Consider the following 23294-nt stretch of genomic DNA (forward strand, 5'->3'; position numbering starts at 1 on the left):
GAGTTTATCAAACTTAGTTATTTTATCTTGTCATTTACAACGTTCATATAAGCAACTAGCTATCTAAGCAGAATTCATATAACCACTAATGACTTAAGTGTATATTTGTCCTCATCTCTATGTGTTCAGTATTGTAAAGTGCACAGCAAAAGAAAGAGGCACAAAAGTTTATAAAACAATTCTGACCATATGCATCCTTGTTTAAGCCCTTTAGAACTGAGATAAAATTGTCAAGAAAGGCTGGGTATGGTGGCTCACGCCTGTAATCCCAGCACTCTGGGAGGGTGAGGCAGGTGGATTGAGTGTCAGAAGTTTGAGACCAGCTTGAGCAAGAGAGAGACCCCATCTCTTAAAAAAAAAAAAAAAAGCTGAGTAAAGTGGTGGGCACTTGTAGTCACATCTACTTGGGAGGCTGAGGCAAGAGGATCACTTGAGCCTAAGGGTTTGAGGTTGCTGTGAGCTATGATGTTATGGCACTCTACCGAGGGTGACTAAGTCAGACTCTGTCTCAAAAAAATAAGTTTAAAAAGTCAAGAAAACATGGATAGTAGTAAATTTGCATACATTTCATTGGCCTTGCAGAAGCCTGTGCTAAGATATATTATTGAAGAACTAATGAACAGGTGATATATTGTAGTAGATTAGTCTTTTATTCTTTCTTCTGTGAAGAATCTGTTGATTTGTACTGTATATTCAGTATTTACATTTGATTTTGTTTCTTAGATAATGGAGCTATTTAGATAGGAACAATGAGTAGAGTATTGAAATATTCAATGTGCTGGCATTTGAGGGTTGATAAAAATACCATTGTGGGCAATGGAATTGTGTCAGAGAAATCTGATTTCTAGTCCAAAAGGAAAACCTAGCCAAGGCCTCAGCATATTTATTGAACATATATCCAAATGCAATAAAAACACTGTAACATTAAAAAGAGTGATTTGTTAAGCCAGTGATTTAAATATACTGATACACTCTGAATTTGCAACCAGCCAGAATTTTCCCTGAGTCAGCAGTACAGTAACAGGAGAGCCTCAAATACTGAATTGTAGTGCAGCTTTCTGGGTTGCAGGTGTCACTGCTCTGCTGGCTATCACTATTCTTTCCTTTTCTGTTCAATTTTTCTCCCAGCTGTTTGCTGGGAAATTAACACTGGAATTGACCCTTTTCTGGCAGTGAATATAAGCTACAGCTTCCCCATCTTCTATAAAGAAATGTCTCTGAGGTTTAGAAATAAGGAAAGGGGTGGTGCCAGTGGCTCGGTGAGTAGGGCACTGGCCCCATATACTGAGGGTGGCGGTTTTGAACCTGGCCCTGGCCAAACTGCAACAAAAAATAGCCAGGCATTGTGGTGGGCATCTGTAATCTCAGCTACTCGGGAGGCTGAGGCAAGAGAATTGCCTAAGCCCAAGACCTGGAGGTTGCTGTGAGCTGTGATGCTACAGCACTCTACCGAAGGCGACAAAGTGAGACTCTGTCTCTAAAAAAAAAAATAAGGAAAGGAAAATTCTGAAAATAAAAATTACACAGTAGTGAAGGTAATTCAGAAAGAAAGGCTATGTATTAGAATTTCCAATCTAAAGGATATAGGCCGAAAGAGAAATGAGGAAAGAAAAATAAATTGTGATGACATATAAGATACAGGAACAGACTACAAGGTTTCTGCTGGCATAGTTAGGCCTTGTAACTCCAAATGTGGATGAGGTATCTTTCTGTGTCCTTTCTGTCCAGCAACACAGTCTAACATATATATATGTACATAGACTTGGAGGCAGCAGGAGTACCCTGCATTATTTTCTCTAAAACAGGGGAAAAAATTACTGGTCTAAATATGATACTGGTGCTAGTGCTCTGTATATAGATAGGTAACAATATAGAATTAGAATCCCCCAAAGAGATTTTTTGCTACTGGCAAATATTACTCATTGGGTGAGTATAGATGGACTATAATATTTTCCATTATTTTATTGGGAAAAACTTTTTCTCACAGTTTTCTTTTGTTAAAAAAAAATGGTAAACTCAAAAAAAATTAGGAACTCAAAAATGGTGATAAAAATTTAAATATATGTGGTTTTTGCATTATTAAACCCTTTTGCAGATCTAACGTCTCAGGGCTACAGTATATACTGGTTAAAGTACTGAATAATGTCTGGGTTTATTTCCATCTGTAAAATAAGAATATTTATCCACATGTTTGTGTTGAATAGCAAATGGGGAAATGTATACAAAAAGCATTTTGTAAACTGTAGAAATAGTACAAATGTGAGCTTCTACTTGTTTAGAAGCATAAATAAGAATCATGTACAATTTGGACTCGGCATAAAATTGTTTTGTGTCTAATATTTTAAATATTAGTTTATTCACACAGTAAAAATTTACTAGTTTAATGGCTTTTACTTTTTTTTAGACAGAGTCTTGCTCTATCACCCTCAATAGAGTGCTGAGGCATTGTGGTATCTCATGGCAACCACAAACTCCTGGGCTCAAGCGATCCTCTTGCCTCAGCCTCCTGAGTTGCTGGGATTACAGGCACATGCTGCAGTGCCTGACTAATATTTCTAATTTCAGTAGAGATGGGGTGTTGCTCTTGCTCAGGCTGGTCTGGAACTCCTGAGCTCCAGTGATCCCTCTGCTCTAGCCTCCCCGAGTGCTAAGATTACAGGTGTGAGCCACCGTCCCAGCCAGCTTTTAAATGTTTAAATGGGCTGCAATTTGCTGAAGTTTATGAAATCTAATATCTAATGTTTTTGCCCGAACATGAGAAGCTGACAAGTTGGGAACAGAATAAGCCATCAACATGAGAGTAAAATAGAAATGGTTTTCTACTGTTAAGTAGCTTGAGGAAGCACGCTTATCCTCACAGAATGAAAAGTTTTTTACTTCTGATGTTTTATTTTTATTTTAGCCATGAACTTATGAGAAGTTATTGTTCACCCAACTCAAAAATCCTCCAGCTTGTCATGTGAAAGATTATTAATTTGACATATTTTCAAAGAGCAGGCAAAAGAAGATAGAAATCTCAAGGGAATGTAATGGAGGAGGTGTCAGAGATGGTGTACAAAAGCCACCTTATAAAGCTGCAGGACAGAGGCATGTGCTTGGCAAGCAGCCAGAAAGCACTTATGGACCTGACCCCTACAGACAGTTGAAGGTAGTTTCCCCAGCATCTTGGGTTTTATGGTTCTAAATCTGAGCCATAGATTATTTAAGTTCAGTCATGCTTTGCTTAACAGTGGGGGTACATTCTGAGAAATGTATTGTTAGGCAGTGTGTGTGAACATCAGTGCGCTCACACACACCTGGATGGGGTAGACCACACAGCCTACAACATGCTGAGGCTGTGCAGTATACCTATTGCTCCTGGGCGACAGACCCACACAGCATGTTACTGTGCTGAATACTATAGGCAATTCGTGGTGTAACACAATGGTAAGTATTTGTGTATCTAACACAGAAAAGGTATAGACAAAATACAGAATAATAATTTTATGACATGACTGTTGTATATGCAGTCTGTCATTGACCAAAACATTGCTACGTGGTACAGGACTGCACTGGAAAAAAAAATGCAACATGCATCAGGTCACTGGAAACTGGAGTTCATGGAGAACATGTAAATCAAAGAGCCCTTGGGGGACGGAGAGCAGACACGGTGGGGAAAGTGAACGTGGATGGAGGCAAACAGTGTCTCTGCCCGCTGAGTAGAAATGGCTTTTTGGAAATTCTTCCTCACTGTTAAAAGGCTGTGGTATTTCATTGCCCAGGACACGGAAGACACATTGTGCAGACACAGAGGAATATTATTAAATGTATTTAAACACGTGACAACATTTTACTTAGCTTCCAATTACTGGTAGACTTCAGAGGGCAGGAAGGTTGCCAGCTCATTCATCTGATCATTACTTATCTTGACCAAAAGCCCACGAGACCACATACTGAAAGAATAAAGCTTTCATTACCATTTAATGTTTTTCCTTAAAGCCTCATTTTAATACTATGAAATCAGATTTCAGAGAATGTCATAATTAAGATTTTCATAAAAAGAAACATTTAATACAATTTAAATATATAATGACTCCCAGTGCTATCTGAATTCATTCACATCATAAACCAACTAAAATGGCCTTTAATCTCTACCGTGACCATTGCTGCCTTTACTTAACCTTAATATACAATACTATCAAGACCAATTTATGAGCCACATTAAAATAATTATCATTGTTTTATTATAATCTCACCCTATTAACTAGATATGTTAATCTGGCTAATCAGCTAACATAGTCACCAGTCTGAGAAATTCACTTCTGAGTAATTGGCAGCTCTTTTTAAAAACCAAATTTATCCTGGCAACATGAATATTTGCCAATTTAAGGTCATTTTAGAGAATGTGATAGAGATTCCAGTGTCCACAGAGGAGTTCCAGAAATGTGTTAAGCATTTTGGGTAAAGTTTTCCAAGGTGATTACTTTGATGGGAAAACTGCTTTCATGGATAAGTTAAGTATTCACTGTGAGAGCTGTCAGATTACTTTGTAGTCACAAGTCATGCTGAGTTTTGGCTAAAGCAGCTCATTTGGCAAATGAAGTATGAAATTTATGTTTTGATAGGAAAATAGTTCTATCATGAAGAAGAACAACTTGGCAAATCCTTGTGGCTAATATGTAGCTGCTCTCAAGAATCCTCCCAAGGAACCTGCTAGTTTGGGGGGTGCTCAGGATTGGTTTTATGCTCCCATTCAGACAAGAGAAAAAGAAATCATAGTTTTTGGGTTCAAACTGTATGTCAGAATTTCCATAAATACTATCTTCCTCCTTACAGCAACCTGTAAGGCATGTATCATCTCCATTTTACGGCTGAGGAAACTGGAAGGCTAAGTGGTTGCCTAGGGGACTCTAACATAAGTGGTTGGGAACTTGGATTTTAATTTCATACCTAACTCCACAGTCTTAGTCAACCAACTCCTCACACCACCATGTAGTCTTCCTGGTGAAACAGACCTTGGCGCACACATTTTCAAACATTCTCAGTCCTATGGAGGCCTTTGATGGTTCTTTCACAAGCATCCTTGACACCCACCCCCAGGTATCTGTCCCAGAAATGTCTGTGATCATTCCCTGCATTGGGCAGAGAGATAAACCCCTTCTGAAGTGTTAATTTGGGGAGAAGAGGGGTTACCCTATCAAGAATATCCCTTTCTCACAGCACCCTAACCCTGCCAAAACATGGAACCTGTCAATTTGTTACATGGCAGGGTTAGGGGGGAGTAACATAGATAGAATTAGGTTGCTAACCTTAAGGAGAGGGCCCTTTCCATGTGGAAGGGGGTGGCAGGGTAATGCAATGTGAGAAAGACACCACTGGCCCCTTGTAAAGGGGACACAGCCAAAAAATTGTGGGCAGTCCCTGGAAGCTAGAAAAGGCAAAACCAGATTCTCCCCTAGAGCCTCCAGAAAAGAGCACAGCCTGCCAACACTTTGAGATCCCTTTTGGACTCCTGACTTGCTAAACTAAGATAATTGTTCTTTGAAGTTCTCAACAAAGTTTGTGGTGATGTGGTACAGCAGCAGAAGAAAACTAATACAAAGGCCGACCTTGCTTCCTCTGGGAAAGCTGGCTGGCTTGTCCCCAACCCTAGAGATCATGGTGGGAAGGAGCCAACATCAACCCAAGCATTAGAGCACTTGGGCCAAGATCCAGAGGTCCCAGCACTGCTCAAGATGTAGCTAGAAGAGAGGCCTGGAAGCACAACTGGCCATAGATGTGAAGGGATCCATGGACCCCATTCTCCAGTCTGCTTACTAGCTGTATGCCATCAGCAGGACACCCCCGTTTTGAAGTGTAAAACTTGGACTTAAAACCTGCCCTGCCTGCTGGGTGTTAAGAGGACAAAAAGAAGTGCTGATCATTGTCAAGCATGTTTATAGTTCTAGGTGTGAATCTGACAGAGTTAGGGCCTTCATACTGTTGTATTGAATGGATATCAAATTTCTTGGTTTTGATACTACCATTTTTAATAAACACATGTATGTGACTTTCAACATTTTCTTCTAAATTTGCACTTAACATAAAAATCCAATTAAACAGTAACTAATTCACTAAAATGTTGATTGATGTTTTGCCGTACTTTATGTACTTATAGCATATTAGAGCCAGGAGGGGCCTGAATATTCCCCTCATCCATTTTTAGAGGCAAAGAAGGAGATGCAGATTGTTGAAAAGTAAGAAGGTCAAACCTTTAGAAACAATTCCTGGATGAGTCTCTGGTTGCAAAACAAAACCAAAACCAAACCCTCCAGTGTTTATGAATCCCTTCGGGGACGTTGAGGACATGGACGATTTAGTGGAAACCCAACCCACTCCATAGCAACTCTTCTAGCCTCTCAGAGTGGCAGCTTTAGGGTGCTTGATGGCTCTAGCCTTTTTCAGTTTGGTTATCATTACCCTGCTTTCCCCACACCCCTGTCCTCCCTGCCGTATTTCAATCTGAAGAAATGAATAGTCACTTTACATGACAGCAAGCATTAAGGAGTTGAGTTGTAGGGTCCATTCACCTATGTCACCATTGCGTGCGCCACTCTCAAAGGCAGCATGGAGTGGTGGCACCAACAAGCCCAGTCACATAAACTGGGGGGAAATGCTGCCCCTACAGGCGTTGGCCATGCTCCTCAATCTGTAGTGACAACTCTGAGATGTCAATTCAATCCCCTGAACCCACTTCTGCACGCTCAAATCCTGTCTCTTAGCTGACATCAGGATGCCGATGGACTGTGTGCTTAGCCAGGTGAGTAAGCAGGAGCCCTCGAGGCCAGAGAGAAATCTGTTCAGAAGGCTGCCGTTAAGTGACTTGCCACAGCCGCTACTTTCTAAGAGTGGACACGTTAACCCTCTTTCCTCATCTGTTAAATAATGGCATTGAACGTTTCTTTCTAGGCTTTTCAGAAGTGAGGGTTATATTCATGCTTGTGTTGAGATTTTAAGGAAGTCGAATGCTGATGATAGAGGGATTTTATTTGCAAAATGATTTTTTTATTATAAAAATAATTCATGCTTAGTATGAAAAGTTACAACAGTGCAGAAGTGTATAAAGCACAAAGTAAAACCTCTTCCCTTGACTCCCGCAGGCAGCTCTCTGGCCCAGTGTTCTCTCCTGTCCCCTGAACTGGCCAGCAGGCTCCTATTAGCTCTTTCTTAAGGGAGTGGTTAAGACTCTAAATCTTTGCTTTATTTTAACGGTTCTCTCATTTGGTGGAATAGAAGAGTAACATTTGGAGAAGTCTTTTCTTCTAAAAAGTTCAAATTCAGATCATATAGCCTAACTTAGAAATCCACATGACATTAAATTCTAATATTTAACAGAGTAAGAGTTCAAATCTCATTCTGCCTCTTCATTGCTGTGTCTTCGAAGACATTACTTATATTATTAGAGTAATGTCAAAATTGCAAAAGACAAAAGAAAATACATTAAAGTGTTAATAGTTTCACTAAAGTGACTAGACTTTGGGGGATATTTTTTTTTTCTGTTCTTGCTAGACTAGGGCAATATATTTGTGTTATTTGTATAATATAAAAATTTTACATGCTGCAGTGGCTGAACAGCCCTAAACTGGCATTTCGTAAATCCTTACTAACAGCTTAAAAAAATTATTACTATTATTTCCTTGTAGACTTTTGTTACGAATTTTACAGAGAATTAAAGATAAATCATTACAGAAAAACTAACTTGTAAAAATCTTAAAACACATTGAATGGGATGAATATTCACCTCAAATATTTATTGAGCAGCTATTGCATGCAAGGCACTGTGCCCTTAGGATGAATCAATTACCCTTAGGGCTCAGAGTCTGGCCGTAAGACAGAAACCTACCCTACGTACGACATGCCAGATGGTCTGCTTGGAGGGTTGTGAGATAGAGAATGCTAGGAGTCCAGAGAAGTAAGGAAATGCCTTGAAAGGAGAAATCAAGGAAAGCTTCATGCTCTTAGAAAATGGGTAGGATTTTTTGTACTCAAGGAGATTGAAGGGGCTGTTTAAGAGCACAGCGTTACCAACAGCAGACTAAGTCAGGAAGAGCATATAGTGTGGGTAGGGGAGGGGACAGTAAGACTGGCACTGGGGAAGGGCAGGAACTTGAATGTTGGGCCAGTGTTAAGGCTTAGACTATAATAAGTAGGTGATGGGTGACCTTGGGGCTTTTGAGCAGAAAAAGTGATGCAGTTCATCAGTGTTACCTTAGGATAAGTCCTTGTCTTTGGCCCAGTTGTGTGTCAGGTGTGTGTGTGGGGGGGTGGCGTAGGGGAAGACAAGGATAGGAAGATGAATCTCAGATGAATGATAAATGGGGCCTGGGCTTGGCAAGTGTCATCAGAATGAAGGCAGGTACATTATTTTGTGGCAATAGGCTTAGTAGAGCAGATGCCTAGGGTTCAGTGACTCTGGAGTTCAAATCCCACTCTGCCTCTTCCCAGCTGTGTCTCTCAAGACATTACTTAAGGCCCCTGAGTCTGTCTCATTTACAAGAGCATAGTAGCATCTGTTATGAGGTTATCGTGTGGCAAGTAATTACTCTCCTAAAGCATTTAGCTCTGACACATGGTGAACTCAGTACATGTTAACCAATTCCACTTAATTCACCAACTGGAATTACTCAGCTGGAGTTAGGAAGGAAACAGGAAGTAACAAGGGAAGCAGAGCTCTCCAGAGGCAGTACAGTACAGTAGCTAGGGGCATGGCATCTGGGGGCAGACTGCATTTGGATCCCACCTCTACTATTTACCAGCTGTGATCTTGTACAGGCTACTTAATCTCTCTGGCTTGGTTTCTGTAGCTGCAAAACAGGTACAATGTTATCATGGAGCTGCTGGGAGAATGAGAAAACCTGCAAAGTATGTGGCATGTGCCCAATACTCTGTGAGAACCTAGGGAATGTTAGTTCCCAGGGGAGGGGTGGGATGCAAGATAAACGGAGTTGCCCCTTCCGTTTCAGAGATAGGATATACAAGTAGGAGTGGAGACATGCAGCAAGGGATTAGACATGAAGGATCGACACAAGCCTGAAGGTATTTGGGAGTCCCTGGCACAGAAAAGATTATTGTAGCTCTACAAGATGAGCCAAGAGTGTAGAAATTGGCCGAATGAAACAATCAGATAAATCTAGAATATAGGACATTGGATAAGACAGCAGGCCTGATGCATCAAAAATAGGTGTCATGGAAAAAAATGTAAGAAGGTTGTTCTAGAGTTTAAAAGAAGACTGAAGGAGTCATTAACCAAAAGCAATGTATGAACCTCGACTGGACCTGGTTTTAAAAACAGACAAAAAGATGTTCTTGAGACCCATGAATTTTGACTGAGGATGCTATATTAGAGGCTTTTGTTTGTATTCCTAGGTACGGTAAGCATACTATAATTATGTGACACAATGTCTTTGTTCTTAGGAAATACATGCTGAAATACTTAGGGGTGAAATGTCATATACACCCAGGCATGTGGTGAAGGGAAAGTAAACATGGCAAAATGTTAACGATCTGGTTGGAACGTACTTGGGTATACATAGTACTAGCCTTTCAACTTTTTCTGGGTATTTTTTATGTTGAATTTTCAATATAAAAATAAATGAGAAAAAATGAAAAAAGAGAAGATGGAGGAAAAACTGGGAACCAGTATGTATCAGGAAAAGGAATTCTTTGGAGGGAAAGCATAAGCCATCTCTCAAGACAGGAATTTGAAGACAGGAGAGAATGACAAATTGAAGGCTGAAAATAAATTGTCACATTTGAACATTAGAAGATTGTGGTGGCTTCAACAGAGTTGAGGAGTGAAGGAGTAAAAACTGGAGAGGGGGACCACAGGCCGCAAGGACTACCTGACCATTTTGGACTGAGTCTTTTCAGTATAAGGGTGACCAGGCATTGCCAAGAGAGGAGCCAGGGGAAAGGGAAGGCATGAGACAGGGAAAGGAAGACTATGAATGGAGCAAAGACCCAGTAAATGAGGAAGGGGAGTGGGACGAAGATGTGACAGGAAGACTTGGCCTTAGATGGGAAGGGTGCTTTCTCCTTAGGTCCAGAGGTGAGGACTGTGAAGACGTCAGGAAGGAATCACCCATCCTAGTGACAAGGAGGTGAGGTGGTGTCTGGCTGGCAAGAAAGCAGATGCTTGAAAGAGGGTTCAGACCCTGCCACTAGGTGTGAACCAAGGACAAGACAGCTGCACTGTGAAGTGGTGCATCTGGTATTGGCCGAGCAACGTGGAAGGATCAAATAAAGCTAGGGGGTCCCGTACTACCCATGAGGCCCTAGAGACGATGGGGTAAAGAGCAATCATGGAAACTCAAGGTCCCATTTTCAGAACTTGGTGTTGGGCAGATTACACATTAGGAAATGAGTAAGACTGCTTGGGTAAAACGCTTTATCCTCTTTTCCACGTGCCCTCCACCTCGGGCTGCCAGGTGTATAGGCACATGTGGTGTTGAGTCTTTGGTATGGAAAAAAGCTTTTGTCCTTTCAAAGTCTTCAGTTCCCCAGCCCTAAGTGGTCTTGGCATCAGGTGAGTGGGGCTCAAGGAGACTTGCTGCAGGGCTGACTTCCTCTGGGTGCCACATCCCCTACACGCATGCGCACGTTAAGGCCACCCAGGTGCCCCTACTGAGGACGCGGTTTTTGATTCTGCTCCAGCATCCTAAGTGCGTCTCAAACTAAAGGTCAGCAGCACGAGGACAGCCCCACATTTGGAGTTTCCGAGTCAGCACCCCTGTCCCAGGCGAGGCTGAGGCACCGAGGCACCGGACCACCGCCCAATTTGGATGAGCGCAGGCGTAGGGTGGTGGAAAGGACCAAACCCCTACAGGAGGACCTTCGTTATGACGCAGCCGTCCCTGTCACCCTCCGGGTCCTCTTTGAGAGGCGCGCACTCCCGGCGGCTCAGTTCCCGCAGCCGCGCCTGCAGCGCCTCCCGCTGGGCCTGCAGCTCGCGGCGCGCCTGGGCGACGGCGCGCTCCTCCTCCTGCAGCGCCCGCCGCCGCCGCTCCAGGGCGCGCTCGGCCTGCTCCACGGCCGCCTCGCGCCGCTCCAGCTCCCGCTCGCGCCGGCTGCCGCGCACGGCCAGCGCACCCATCTGCTCCAGCAGGCGCGCCCAGTCGCCCTCGGCGGCCGCGGCGGGGCAGGACAGCGGCGCGCAGGACGTAGGGGGCGGCGAGCGTCGGGCGCCGCTCCCCTCCACCTCCCGCCGGTGCGCGCTCCTTAGGTGCCTCCAGAGCTCCGAGGTCCCCACCTGGAAGCCTGGGCCGCGGCCCACCTGCTCCCCGCACAGGCGGCACGTGGCCCAGTGGCCCGAAGGCTGCCCGGGGCGCGCGGGGGCCAGGTGGAAGTAGCCCCAGGCCTCGGAGTACGGCGCCCCCAGGCGGCCTGGAGGCGCCACTGCGTCGTCCGGCCCGCAGCCCTGCTCCGCGGTCCCCGGCAGCTCCTCACTCCGCATCGTGCAGCGCCGGCGGGAGAGGGTTCCCGCACGCACCTCCTGTGACCACCGCCAGCCTGTGAAGAAAGCATGCCTCCGTCTGTTTCATTACTGGTAAGAATCCTACGGTTAGTTCGGGTAGGTGCCTAGGTTTCCTTCTTAATATTCAGTATTAAGTGTTGACTCCTCAGATAAAACAGAAATGTCTAGCCCTTCCTACACTAGGAATTCTCTTGGAAATCCAGCGGGTCCCCAGCTAACAACTGCTCATACTGGTAATGGGAGACCAAGCTTCTGGAACAGAAATAACCAGGTAAAAAAGTGCTGTATCTCTGTATTTGTTTTAAAGGGAGCCGGGCTCCCTTCTGTAGTCGTCTCGCTTGCAGAGCACACTTTCAAAATTAGCAGAAAAGAAAGCTTTGAGAACCTGGGTCTGTGTACCCTCAATGAATCCCCAACAATAAAAAAAGAAAGAAGCCTTTGAGAATGAAAATTTTGTTTCTTAAGAACTTCAGGGCCAGAAGTGCCAGTGGTAGACAGCCTTTTAAAAAGCTTTCAATGACTGTACTTTTTTAAAGATAAAATATCTGTTTTTATCGTTATAAAGCAATCCTATTTATGAGAAAACTTATGCTGAAAGCCATTAAAATGTTTCAAAAATATGCACATTTAGGAAACAATATGCAAAGCAGCACTAAAACTTTTACCTTTAAATTAGTGGTGGGCTTGTCCCAAGGACCTTGGGAAGGGGGGGGTTCCTGTCATTGCCTCAAGGTTCCAACTAACCCAAGTGCCAGGGAGGGGTAGAAACTGCACGCAGTGTTGACTCCTGAGGTCTGATTAATCATCCACATTGCTAGGATGAAATTCAGAGGACAGGCAGCCCAGTAAAAGAAATTCATTCAAACAGCCTTAAAGATAGGTACTGGAAATACTACTAGTGCCATCTTTCTGGTGTTCATTTTTTCTTACCTTTTTATAGATACATGAGGCATAAAACAAATAAAATTAGTTTTCTTTAGTGCTTATCCTAACTAAACAGCCTCCTCTACAGATTCACAAGATATAAAACTTGCTCAATACTTTTAACTAAGAAAGAAAAATATAATCAGAGTGATTATTCATCATGGTTATTCATGATGACTAATTAGCTTTAAAAGTCTTTAGGAATTACATTTCCCCTCAAGAGATTTATTAAATTACTCCCAAAAGTGGAGGTTGGTGGGATGAGGAGTTAAAAATCACCTTCAAGAGGAGTATTTTTATGGTCAGTTAATATCACGGTTATGTAACATTATGGTTAGTTAAGTAGAACAAAATTTTAGTCTTAGAAACACCTTTGTGTTTTTTTTTTTTTTTTTTTTTTAGACAGAGTCTCACTCTGTTCTCCCAGCTAGAGTACAGCTGTGTCATCATAGCTCACTGCAACCTCAAACTCCTGGCCTCAAACAATCCTCCAGCCTCAGCCTCTGGAATAGCTGGGACTACAGGTATGTGCCACCAGGCTGGGCTAATTTTTTGAGGGTTTTGGTACAGCTAGGGTATTGTTCTTGCTCACACTGGTCTCAAACTCCTGTCCTCAAGTGATCTTCCTGCCTTGGTCTCCGAGTGTGCTTAAGATTACATGTGTGAGCCCCTGTGCCCTGCCAGAAATCTTTCTAATCATCCACCTTTACCTAAAATTTTTCCTGCACTTTATCCCATTTTTAAAAAGAATTCTGTTTCCTTCTACATTGAACTTTATCTTCTCAGAGTTCCCTTTTTATTATTAGACATATATAAAAGTGGAGTGACTACTGTAATGAATTCTTATGATTTGTTTTATAAATCAAAAGAGATTTAAACTTTTCCTATAATATCAAGACTATGACTTTGCATTTTGACATGCTTTCTGGAGCAGGGGCTAAAAATCACACATACCCTGCAGATTCGCTTAGTTGGGCCAACACCTGAGTCATTATTCCTGATGGGCCCCTAACAGTGCTAGAGGTGAAGAATTACTGTCACACTTTTTATCTCTGTGCAAGTTGTCTCTGGGTTCTTAAAAAAACCTGGAATGCTCAGAGGAGTGCCACACACATGGATGCCATCTGTTATGAGTAAAGCTGGGCACAAGGGTGACAGGCACTGATTTTGATGTCTTAATCTTTCTATCTTCCTGTGAAGCCTCACCTAAGCCAAGATGAGCTACACCACAACTGTTGGCCAGCATAGCGCTGCCCCTCCGAGGGTGGCAGAGGGACATGCTCGGCCTGGGCAGCCGTTCACTTTCGGAGGTCTTAACCAGTGGAAGGCAGCATGGTACAGAACTGCCTCACTTTCTCAGTCCTCCACACGTGGCTGTATTCTCGCTCAATACAATCTGCTATTCAAACTCAGTATCTAAAGCTTGGTCACAGGTCCTAGTACCTGCCTGGCTCTGCTAAAGCTCATTTCCACTGCCCCCACAGTGCAGAAGGAAAGAGAAGTCTCTTCAGACTCTTTAACCACAACTTTGACACACAAAGACCTCTTACAGACTGACTAGAAAAAGACAAAACAACCCAATAGAAAAACAGACAAGAAATCTGAGTAGGCAAATGACCTGAGAACAAACACAAATGACCAGGAAATTTGTGAAAAGATGCAGGACATCACTTAGGTTCAGGAAAGTGCTATTAAAGTAACAATAAAGTATCATTTTATACTCACCCATCATACTAACAAAAAAATGAAGAAGGTCTAACAGCCAAAGCTAAAGGGAGGCAGAGAAAAGGGCATCTTCATGAATGACTAGTGAAGATGGGATGGCTTTAAGGAAAGCAATCTGATCATTCCTGTGTTAATTAACAATAGGAGTAATCTGAGATTCCACTCCTGGGGATTTCTTCTGCAGAACTAAAAAGCACCAATACAAATGTCCTATGTGTTAGGATATGTTTATCCAATGCCCCAGAGGGATTTCTGGAGTAACTGTTCTTGGAGAAAAGCAAGATGAAGAGTGTGTAATATGATCTCACTATTATTAAGTAATATACAGATCTGTACAGGAGATATACAGAAATACGGATGAAGAAAAATACAGAACAAGATACTGTGGGTCGAGGCAATGGTAGCTGATGAGAAAGGGAGAAGGGGAAGAGGTAGACAAAAGCAAAAGAACCAAGGTACTAAGACAGCATGGATGTGGTCAGGTGCATGCATTCAGGTAGTGTTCACATGGCACGATCTATAGATAAATAAATACTTTTTTTTTTTTTTTGAGACACAGTCTCTGTCACCCTGGGTAGAGTGCGTCAAGGCTGACAGCAAACTCTTGGGCTCAAGCAACCCTCTTGCCTCAGCCTCCTGAGTAGCTTGGACTACAGGTGCCTGCCACCATATCAGGCTACCTAGCTAGTTTTTTTTTTTTAAATTTTTAATTTTTAGGGGTCTCACTCTTCTTGCTCAGACTGTTCTCAAACTCCTGAGCTCAAGCAATCCATACCTCAGGCTCCCAGAATGCTAGGATTACAGGCATGAGCCACCAAGCCTGGCCAGGAGTAATTTTATAAAACCCTAGGCTCCTCAGGCAGGGCCAGCCCAGCTTTAACTATGAAGGCTGGAGGGGCAGTCCCATGGGAAGCCCATTGCTGGGCCACTCAAACATCTCCATGCATAGAATCTGCCATGCAAGAAACCCAGTGTGCAGAAAAGCTCAGGATTGGGTAGTTTGCTGCACCCTGCCCAACCAGGAGATTCTATATCCACAGGAGAGCGAAGTAGTGATGGGAGAGGGGCTCATCACGTTCATCTCTCTGCCACAGGGCAGACACCTGGGACACTGCGTTAAATGAAATGAACCTAACTCTGTTTCTTAGCCCCCATCTTAGCCTCAGTTGCCCATCTGTCAAAGGAAATGATGAGAATATTTGCCTCTATAAATAAGTGGCTGAAATCAGATACTGCAAATGACCTTTCTTTTGGACTTTCCACTACTATATAAAGTCAAGGTGTGAACAGAAAAACTACCAGTATTTACTATTCAGACATACACCCTCTTTAGTGCTCAGAGGTGGTGTTATTCTTCTCTGTTATTCAGTAGAGTAGGTAGTCTAAGTTGAAGACTCCCTTTGGGGATTTTTGAATACAAAATACACATTCTAAGAGTAACAGAAGGCTGGGCATGGCCAAGGCAGGTGGATTGCCTGAGCTTGGGAGTTCAAGACCAGCCTGAGCAAAAGTGAGACCCTGTCCCTAAAAATAGCGAGGTATTGTGGTGGGTGCCTATAGTCCCAGCTACTCTGAGGCAAGAGGATCACTGGAGCCCAAGAGTTTGAGGTGCTGTGAGCTATGACGCCACAGCACTCTACCGAAGGCAACAAAATAAGATTCTGTCTCAAAACAAACAAACAAACAAAATAACAGATCTAAGACCCTAACCCCACAAATTTACTTTCATTTCCTTAATTGACTTCATGCAAAATAGGCTGCTTATCGATCAGGTAAAGAAGGTAATATGAAGCTGAAGCTTCATATTAGCTGAAGCCCTGTGATAAGCATTTCTTCCTTACTAAGTACCCAATACAAATGCCTGTCACTAATTCACTAATCTCATGGTTAGCTAACAAGAAGAAAATGAAATAAGAGTTCCCTTAACTTTTCCTTAACCATTTCCCCAAACTACCAGAAAGGTGCCAATGAATGTGATTACTCTTCTTACATTCATTCACTCCAGCCCACCGCTCACTGCACCTACCTAGTCAGGCACGTGCTTGCTGCCCAGCGTTCCAGAAGCACCACATCATCTCTGTCTTCACCATCTGGTGGGGAAAATGATACTTCCAACAGTCAGTCTCATACCTGAGGTAGAAGTTAGACCAGTGTCCCCTGATCTAGATGAATTCCATCCCACGATCTCCACAGTGGGGACGAGATGAGCAGGGAACAGCTCCTTGGCGCTTTGGCCTTGGAGTCCCCCACTAAAAGTTCATGCTGCTCAGCATCCCTTCCATTCTCAGGCCCTACAGGGTGCAAATGCTCTGTGTGATCTGCCACCAAAACACATTACCAATAGTGTTTGATGAATTTTTTTTTTTTTTTTTTAAAGAGACAACAGCCTCTGTTGTCTAGGCTGGAGTGTAATGGCATGATCATTAGCTCAGTAATCTCAAACTCCTGGGCTCCAACAATCCTCCTGCCTCAGCCTCTCAAGTAGCTGGGATTATAGTAGCATGTCACCAGCTGGGCTAATTTTTAAAAAGTTTTAATAGAAGTGGGGTCTTGCTATGTTGCCCAGGCTGGTCTCAAACTCCTGGCCTCAAGCCATACACCCCCCCCCCCACCTCCCATGATTACAGCCTGAGCCACCATGACCAATGTAGAGCTTGACTCTTTTCTTTTTTTTTTAAAGAGGGTCTCACTCTGTCACCCATGCTGGACTGCAATGGCGCAAATATCTCTCACTGCAGCCTCAAGCTCCTGGGCTAAAGCAATCTTCCTACCTCAAGCTCCTGAGTAGTTAGGATTACAGGCCTTAACCCATGCCCAGTTTGGTACTTGACTCTAAAAAGTTCGAATTCTTCAGTTGTATAACTGAAATTAAATAAAAGCACTACTAACATGAATTTTAATGACTTTAAGACTAGAAACTTTTTAGTCCAGTTTTGGGGGGAAAAAACTGGGAAAACAAAGTAGATTTTACATATTTCCACAAAGGGGAGAGAATAGCATTGTTGGTGCCTCTGAACTCTCCCGTGGCCATGTTACATTTGAGTATCCATTATTAGAAAAAGTGATAAGTTTAAGCCTGTGGAAGATAATAAGTTCACATTAATTACCTCCCCATTTCAGTCTATTTCTGAAGAAGTTCTTCTAATAACCTATCAGATTAAAAGATTCAGCAGTATATCTTTCTCAATACCAATATAGGGAATAAAAGAAGCCATCAAGATCTGAATAATTTGCATAAATATGGACATATACACAAGGTATGCCTATAAAATTGAGAATCATCCTATTAACCACTCAATAAAAGTTAATTTTATTGTTTTATATGTATGCTTGAACATATTAAAAAACATTAGCCAGGCAAAAAGCCAAAGAACCAAGCAATGTTCTCAAAAGGAAATAACAAATTAATTACAGCTCTGTTGGTCCTTCCATACTCAAGGCCACTTACTCTGGTTGTATTAACCAGGCAGAGTCATAAACAAATAAGTGTTGGCTGAACCCAAATCTTAGATGAGAAATTCATGCTAATGTGAAATTCACACAGATGTTTGTGGGAACACTGAACACATTTTCATTTACTTCATCTTCCAATGACTGTAATCAAAGCAGATCACAGTAATTAAATAATTAGCTGTGACAATGGAAGTATCAAGGAAATCACAATTCATTCTTCTCTTGTCTGTCCATCTCTGTTAAAGTATTAATTTACTGCTATATATTAATCTATTTAAAAGCAGATCCAGACATTAAAAAAAACTAAACTGCAATCACCAGGCTTAGAGGTTTAGATGAAAGTAAGTGGCAGGTAACAATGCCTCTAAACTGTTAAAATGTGGATACCTGAGTTAGGGAATAAAGGATTAGGTGTGAAAAATCGTAGAAAAAGGTTACGTGTGGACTATAAAAAATGTACTGGACCCACAGGTAATTATTTGGTAAATTAGAGATGTTCCCTAAATGTCATAAGCCAAACTCTTAGATATTTCTCCCATTAGCTAAAAGGCAGAGAAGCACATTCTCTTTTATTAATGCATTTTAAAAAATGAAAATAGTAAAGCATTCTGCCCTAAAGTGGACCTTACATACGGTCCTATAAAGAAAGGTGGAGAGCCATTTTATCCTGTAAAGAAGCATCATTTAGTATGAGTTAAAGGGACTTAAAGCTGCCCTACTCTGAAGGACTTTGTAACCCAAAAGATTTCTAAATTGAGAATTAACCTGGTTTGGGCTCTTGGTCTTTTTATACATTTGTTGTATACTTTTTATTGTCGTTTGCCTCAAGCTATTCTTGACCCCCAAATATGTAATAATAATGCGTAACGAAAAGAGCAGAAACTATTTACTCTGTCAATTTTTAAAGCTGTTTCTACAGAGGTTTCTCTTAAAGATGTTATCTTTGCAATCTTGGCTAATCAGAATTTCAACCAGTTAGTACTTACTTTTTTTTTTTTTTTTGAGACAGAGCCTCAAGCTGTCCCCCTGGGTAGAGTGCCGTGGCATTACAGCTCACAGCAACCTCCCACTCCTGGGCTCAAGCGAGTCTCCTGCCTCCGCCTCCCAAGTAGCTGGGACCACAGGCACCCGCCACAACGCCGGGCTATTTTTTGGTTGCAGCCGTCATTGTTGTTTGGCCGGTCCAGGCTGGGGATTCGAACCCGCCACCTTAGGTGTACGTGGCTGGTGCCTTAGCCGGTTGAGCTATAGGCGCCGAGCCAGTACTTACTTTTTGCTTTCAAGGATGACAAAATATAACTTCTCTTACTAAGCTTCAGGCATTGGTCAGTGTCAATAAATTACAGCAAGCTGCTCCAGGATACTCCGAGAGGATCGGAAAATTCTTTTGTTCCGAAAGAGGGTGGGGAATTTGTGCATCTGGCTTGCATTCCATTCCCCCCCACCCAAAATGGGAAACATTAAGAAATTCCTAATTAGAGAAAGCCCACTGTAGGGCGCCCAGCGCTGGCGCACGGTTAAAAGTCAACCCGCAATAAGGCAACTTTAACAAAGGGAGAGCAGGAGAGTGACGACGGTTTTCCACCTTCCGAAGAACTTGTTGAAGGGAGGGCGGGGGGAAGGTGCCAGAACGAGGTGCTGTAGGAAGGTAAGCAGGGCCTTTACGCAGAACCCGGGTCAGAGCGCACCTTTTGTAATCGCGACCACCGGCAGTCTCCCACGGCACGCCCCGCTCCCGCGCACACGCCGCCGCTCGCGATCAGCCGGCTACCTGCGGTCCCGCCGGCCCGGCCCGCCTCTCCCGCCGTGCGCCCGCGCGCCTCCGGCCCGCGCTCACCAAGGCCCAGCTGAGCGCGGCGGGGGCCAGCGGAGCGCGGGAAGGAGGAGGCCGGACCAAGGCCGCCCCTTCTGGCGCCGCGCGGACATTTTGTCCCGGAGGGAAACCTCCGCGCGTCCCCCTTAAAGACACAGCGTTCCATTCTTGCGGCGGAGGGTACAAAGGGGAACCCAGGAGTGCGGCTTCCCTGCAGAACTGAGTGGGGAGTGGCTCTTAAGCTATCCAGGCCCACGAGGAAAAGGGCCTGAGTTTGGCAAGGTTTCAAAATGAGGCACCGTGTAACTGTAGCTCATAACTTTGCGTTACCCTTCCAAGACCTGGGTTCCCCGGACCTGTCCCTGGGAGCGGTTTGGACCCTTTCAGGCTCAAAGCTTCTGACGTCACAAGTTGGAGGAATTTCCAATGCTCCACCCCCATGTAGGCCTGGGCGAACCCTGGGGCGTTCGCCGGCGTTCAGCTCTGGCTAGATTACGCTCGGGTAACACACAACCCCTACCTCCCGGCGGTTTGAGATTGCAAAGGTCCTTTTCTCAAACAAATGACGTCAGCCGCAGGTAGCTTTGGCGCTGTTCCTGCAGTTATCATCATTCCAGCTCCAGGCTGAAAGATCAAGTTTTCAGGGACATCCTCACTGGTGTGCTGGTAAACCTAACTTGGAGGGAGGAAAGGCAAGTCCTGATTTGTAGTATTTTAAGTTCACCCACCATGGCGGATTTCAAGCTACAGTTTAACAAGTAGCCAGAGAGTCCCTGGAAATGTATTAATGGGGTCTCGTACTGCGGACAGCACATGCAGTTCTTAGTGGCTCCCACCGATTTTTGGTTTCCGTATGTTCTGTTGTCCCGCATAAGCAAAAATACAAAAAACCTGTGCGTGGAGTCAGTCACCAGCTCCTCCTCTTTGGGATATGACTGTTACTTTCTGCATACCTCAATTCTGTCCCCATTCTATTGGCCAAAGCCTGCTATCAGTGTGAAAGTGTTATTGGAATTTCTCTCTTCAGTAGGTCTTTGGTCTCCGGTATGGAGGAATGAGGACCACAGATCAGTGGTAAGATAGGATTTTATTAGAAAGGAATTTAGAAGGACTAAAAAGCACCAGAACTTCTGGCAGAGGGAAAGACCCAAGTGGGAGTCTCTATGTGGGCTCTTTGTCTCGGGGTATTAGGTCTTGGACAGGACTCGGAAGATGGAAACACGGCCTCAAAGTTAGTGAGTGTTATGGACGAATGAATGAACGCAGTCCCTCCAGCTCAGGGCAAAAGATCAGGGCATTCCCTTCATGAAATTGCCCAGGCCTAGGAAAAGGGGTGTCTCCTGTCCAGCTTTGAATAGGGGAACCCTGTATCAAAAGTATATTCCTTTCTTTTTTTTTTTTTTTAAGACAGAGTCCAACTACCATGTTTCCCCGAAAATAAGACCTATGCAAAAAATAAAACCTAGCAGGATTTCTATGCATTTTAAAAATATAAGCTCTACCCTGATAATAAGAGCTAGTGGTGGGCGTGGCCATGCAGATATGCATGCATTTTGACGCTGAGCCATAAGGAAGACTGTAATACTTTTTATCTTCTACAGCTCCTTTCTCTGAGCCGTTAGCACTGGCGTGGGTGCACCTGTGGTAACCAAGGTAGCAGGCATCCTATTGCGCACGTGCGAATGACTAGGGGAAAGGAGTTCATGCATTACTAGTGCCAGCCCCACCAACAAGGTTGGCTTCCCCTCTCAGGTTCCAGAAGAAAACAACTTAACTGTATTTGAATAAATGTAGATTATTGTATTATACTTGATAAAAAATAAGACATCCCCTGAAAATAAGCCTTAGTGTGTCGTCTTGAGAAAAAATAAATATAATACAGTGTCTTTTTTTCAGGGAATCATGGTATGTCGCCCTTGGTAGAGTGTGGTGGTGTCATAGCTCACAGCAACTTCAAACTCTTGGGCTTAAGAGATTTTCTTGCTTCAGCCTCCCAAGTAGGTAGAACTACAGGCACCCGCCACAATGCTGGGCTACTTTTTTGTTGTAATTGTCGTTGTTTAGCAGGTCCAGGTTCGAACTTGCCAGCCTTAGTGCATGTGGCTGGCACCGTAACCACTGTGCTATGGGCGCCAAGCCAGTATATTCCTTTCTTTCTTTCTTTTTTTTTTTTTTTGAGACAGAGCCTCAAGCTGTCCCCCTGGGTAGAGTGCTGTGGCATTACAGCTCACAGCAACCTCCAACTCCTGGGCTCAAGCGAGTCTCCTGCCTCAGCCTCCCAAGTAGCTGGGACTACAGGCGCCCGCCACAACGCCTGGCTATTTTTTGGTTGCAGCCCTCATTGTTGTTTGGCGGGTCCGGGCTGGGGATTTGAACCCGCCACCTTAGCCGGTTGAGCTGTAGGCGCCGAGCCATATATTCCTTTCTTAAGGAAATCTTGTGACAAGAAGCAGATCTGTTTAGTACTCTTAAAAGGAGGACAAGAAGTAACCATTCCAAGAATAGTTTCAGAAGAAGAAACTCTTTGGGGTTATCTTGCAATGTGAAAATTAGCTATTAGGTTGCCAGTTTTCTTCTGAATCAAAGGATGCTTACAGCTGTGGACATCTGATTAAAAGAAAAGTAACTACTATGCTGTTGGTGGGAATTCAAATTAGTACATCCCTTATGGAAAATAGCACGGAGGCTTCTCAACCCAGCAATCCTGCTGTTAGGTATTTATCCAAAGGAAGGGAAATCAGTATATCAAAGAGACAGGTGTACTCCCATGTTCATTGCAGCAGAATTCATGGGTTGCAATGATATGGAGTCAACCTAAGTGTCCATTAATGGTCGAACAGATAAAAGAAATATGGTGTATATGCCCAATAGGATACTATGAGGTTGGACAATGAACCTCAAGAACTCATCCTAGAAAAAGCAGTACATACTTTAGTGCTGAATATCACTACAGTTACCAGATGGCCAAGGGGAGTACTTTGAAGGTGACCATAGTGATATTCAGCAATGAGGTATATAGCACTTTTTCTAGGATGAGTTCTTGAACTTAATTGTACAACCCTGTAATTGGCCATACAAATAAATGAAATTCCGTCTTTTGTAGCAGCATGAATGAAATTGAAGGTCATTATGTTAAGTGAAATAAGCCAGGCACAGAAAGACAAATGTCATGTGTGAAAGCTTAAAAAAAGTGGATCTCATAGAGGTAAAAGGTAGAATGATAGTTACCAGAGGCTGGGAAGAGTTCAGTGGAAAAGGTACGAAGAGAGTTGGTTAGTGGGCACAAACATACCTTTAGATAGAAGGCATAAGTTCCAGTTTGATAGCCCAGTAAGGTGACTATAATTAGCAGTAATATACTGTGTTTCAAAATAGCTAGAAGGGATGATTTGAAGTGTTCCTAATACAATGTAGAGCCCTAACACCCTGAACTTGCTCCATCTTGTCTGAATTGTTCCTAATACAAAAAAATGGCAAAAGTTCAAGGTGATGGATGTTCTATATACCCTGATTTGATCATTACACATTGTATGCATGTATCAAAATATCACTTATACTCCATAAATATGTACAAATATTATGTAGCAATAAAAAATGAAAAAAGAAAAGTAATGTATTAATAAATGAATCAGGTTAGAGCCACCTCTAATTCATGTTTAAATATATGAACAGATTTTTTAAGTTTATTGTATCTGGCAATTCTTTTAATAAGAGACCTTATTGCTTTGGATGTCTTAAAAACACATTTAACTTTAAACTGACCATGTAATAAGATAAAATATTTTCATTAGTTCACAGAAGAGTTTTTCATAAGTGCTGGTTATGAACATAGCACTATCTTAAACCTGCATAGGAGTCTCCAGACCATTTGTGTCCTCAAAAAGATTA

General features: G+C 43.1%; 1 protein-coding gene and 1 non-coding gene across 8 annotated transcripts; both read right to left on the reverse strand.

Annotated features, from left to right (window-relative positions):
* Positions 1 to 10388: 10388 nt before the first annotated feature.
* ZBED3 (zinc finger BED-type containing 3) lies at positions 10389 to 19390 on the reverse strand. 7 transcript variants are annotated; one of them, XM_012802805.2, is made up of 4 exons: positions 19282 to 19390; positions 18864 to 18977; positions 16167 to 16230; positions 10389 to 11526 (listed from the first exon to the last, which is right to left on the reverse strand). In XM_012802805.2, exon 4 carries the CDS (start codon positions 11468 to 11470, stop codon positions 10838 to 10840), a length of 633 nt encoding a protein of 210 aa, XP_012658259.1. In that variant the 5' UTR covers positions 11471 to 11526; positions 16167 to 16230; positions 18864 to 18977; positions 19282 to 19390; the 3' UTR covers positions 10389 to 10837. The 7 variants fall into 7 exon arrangements, with proteins under 7 accessions (XP_012658259.1, XP_012658261.1, XP_012658260.1 ...); XM_012802807.2 differs by lacking the exon at positions 18864 to 18977; XM_012802806.2 differs by lacking the exon at positions 18864 to 18977 and having other exon boundaries at positions 16167 to 16270.
* On the reverse strand, positions 13645 to 13782 carry LOC111723944. Its single transcript, XR_002772349.1, has one exon. It is a non-coding gene; the product is annotated as a small nucleolar RNA SNORA47 (small nucleolar RNA).
* Positions 19391 to 23294: the final 3904 nt, after the last annotated feature.

The sequence above is a fragment of the Otolemur garnettii genome, unplaced genomic scaffold, assembly GCF_000181295.1.
Source record: "Otolemur garnettii isolate 467f Iridium unplaced genomic scaffold, OtoGar3 scaffold00017, whole genome shotgun sequence".
NCBI lineage: Eukaryota > Metazoa > Chordata > Mammalia > Primates > Galagidae > Otolemur > Otolemur garnettii.

What these genes read in the sequence shown, in the direction of transcription:
- ZBED3 (XM_012802807.2), bottom strand. Translation starts at nt 11,470, where the DNA reads ATGCGGAGTGAGGAGCTGCCGGGGACCGCGGAGCAGGGCTGCGGGCCG.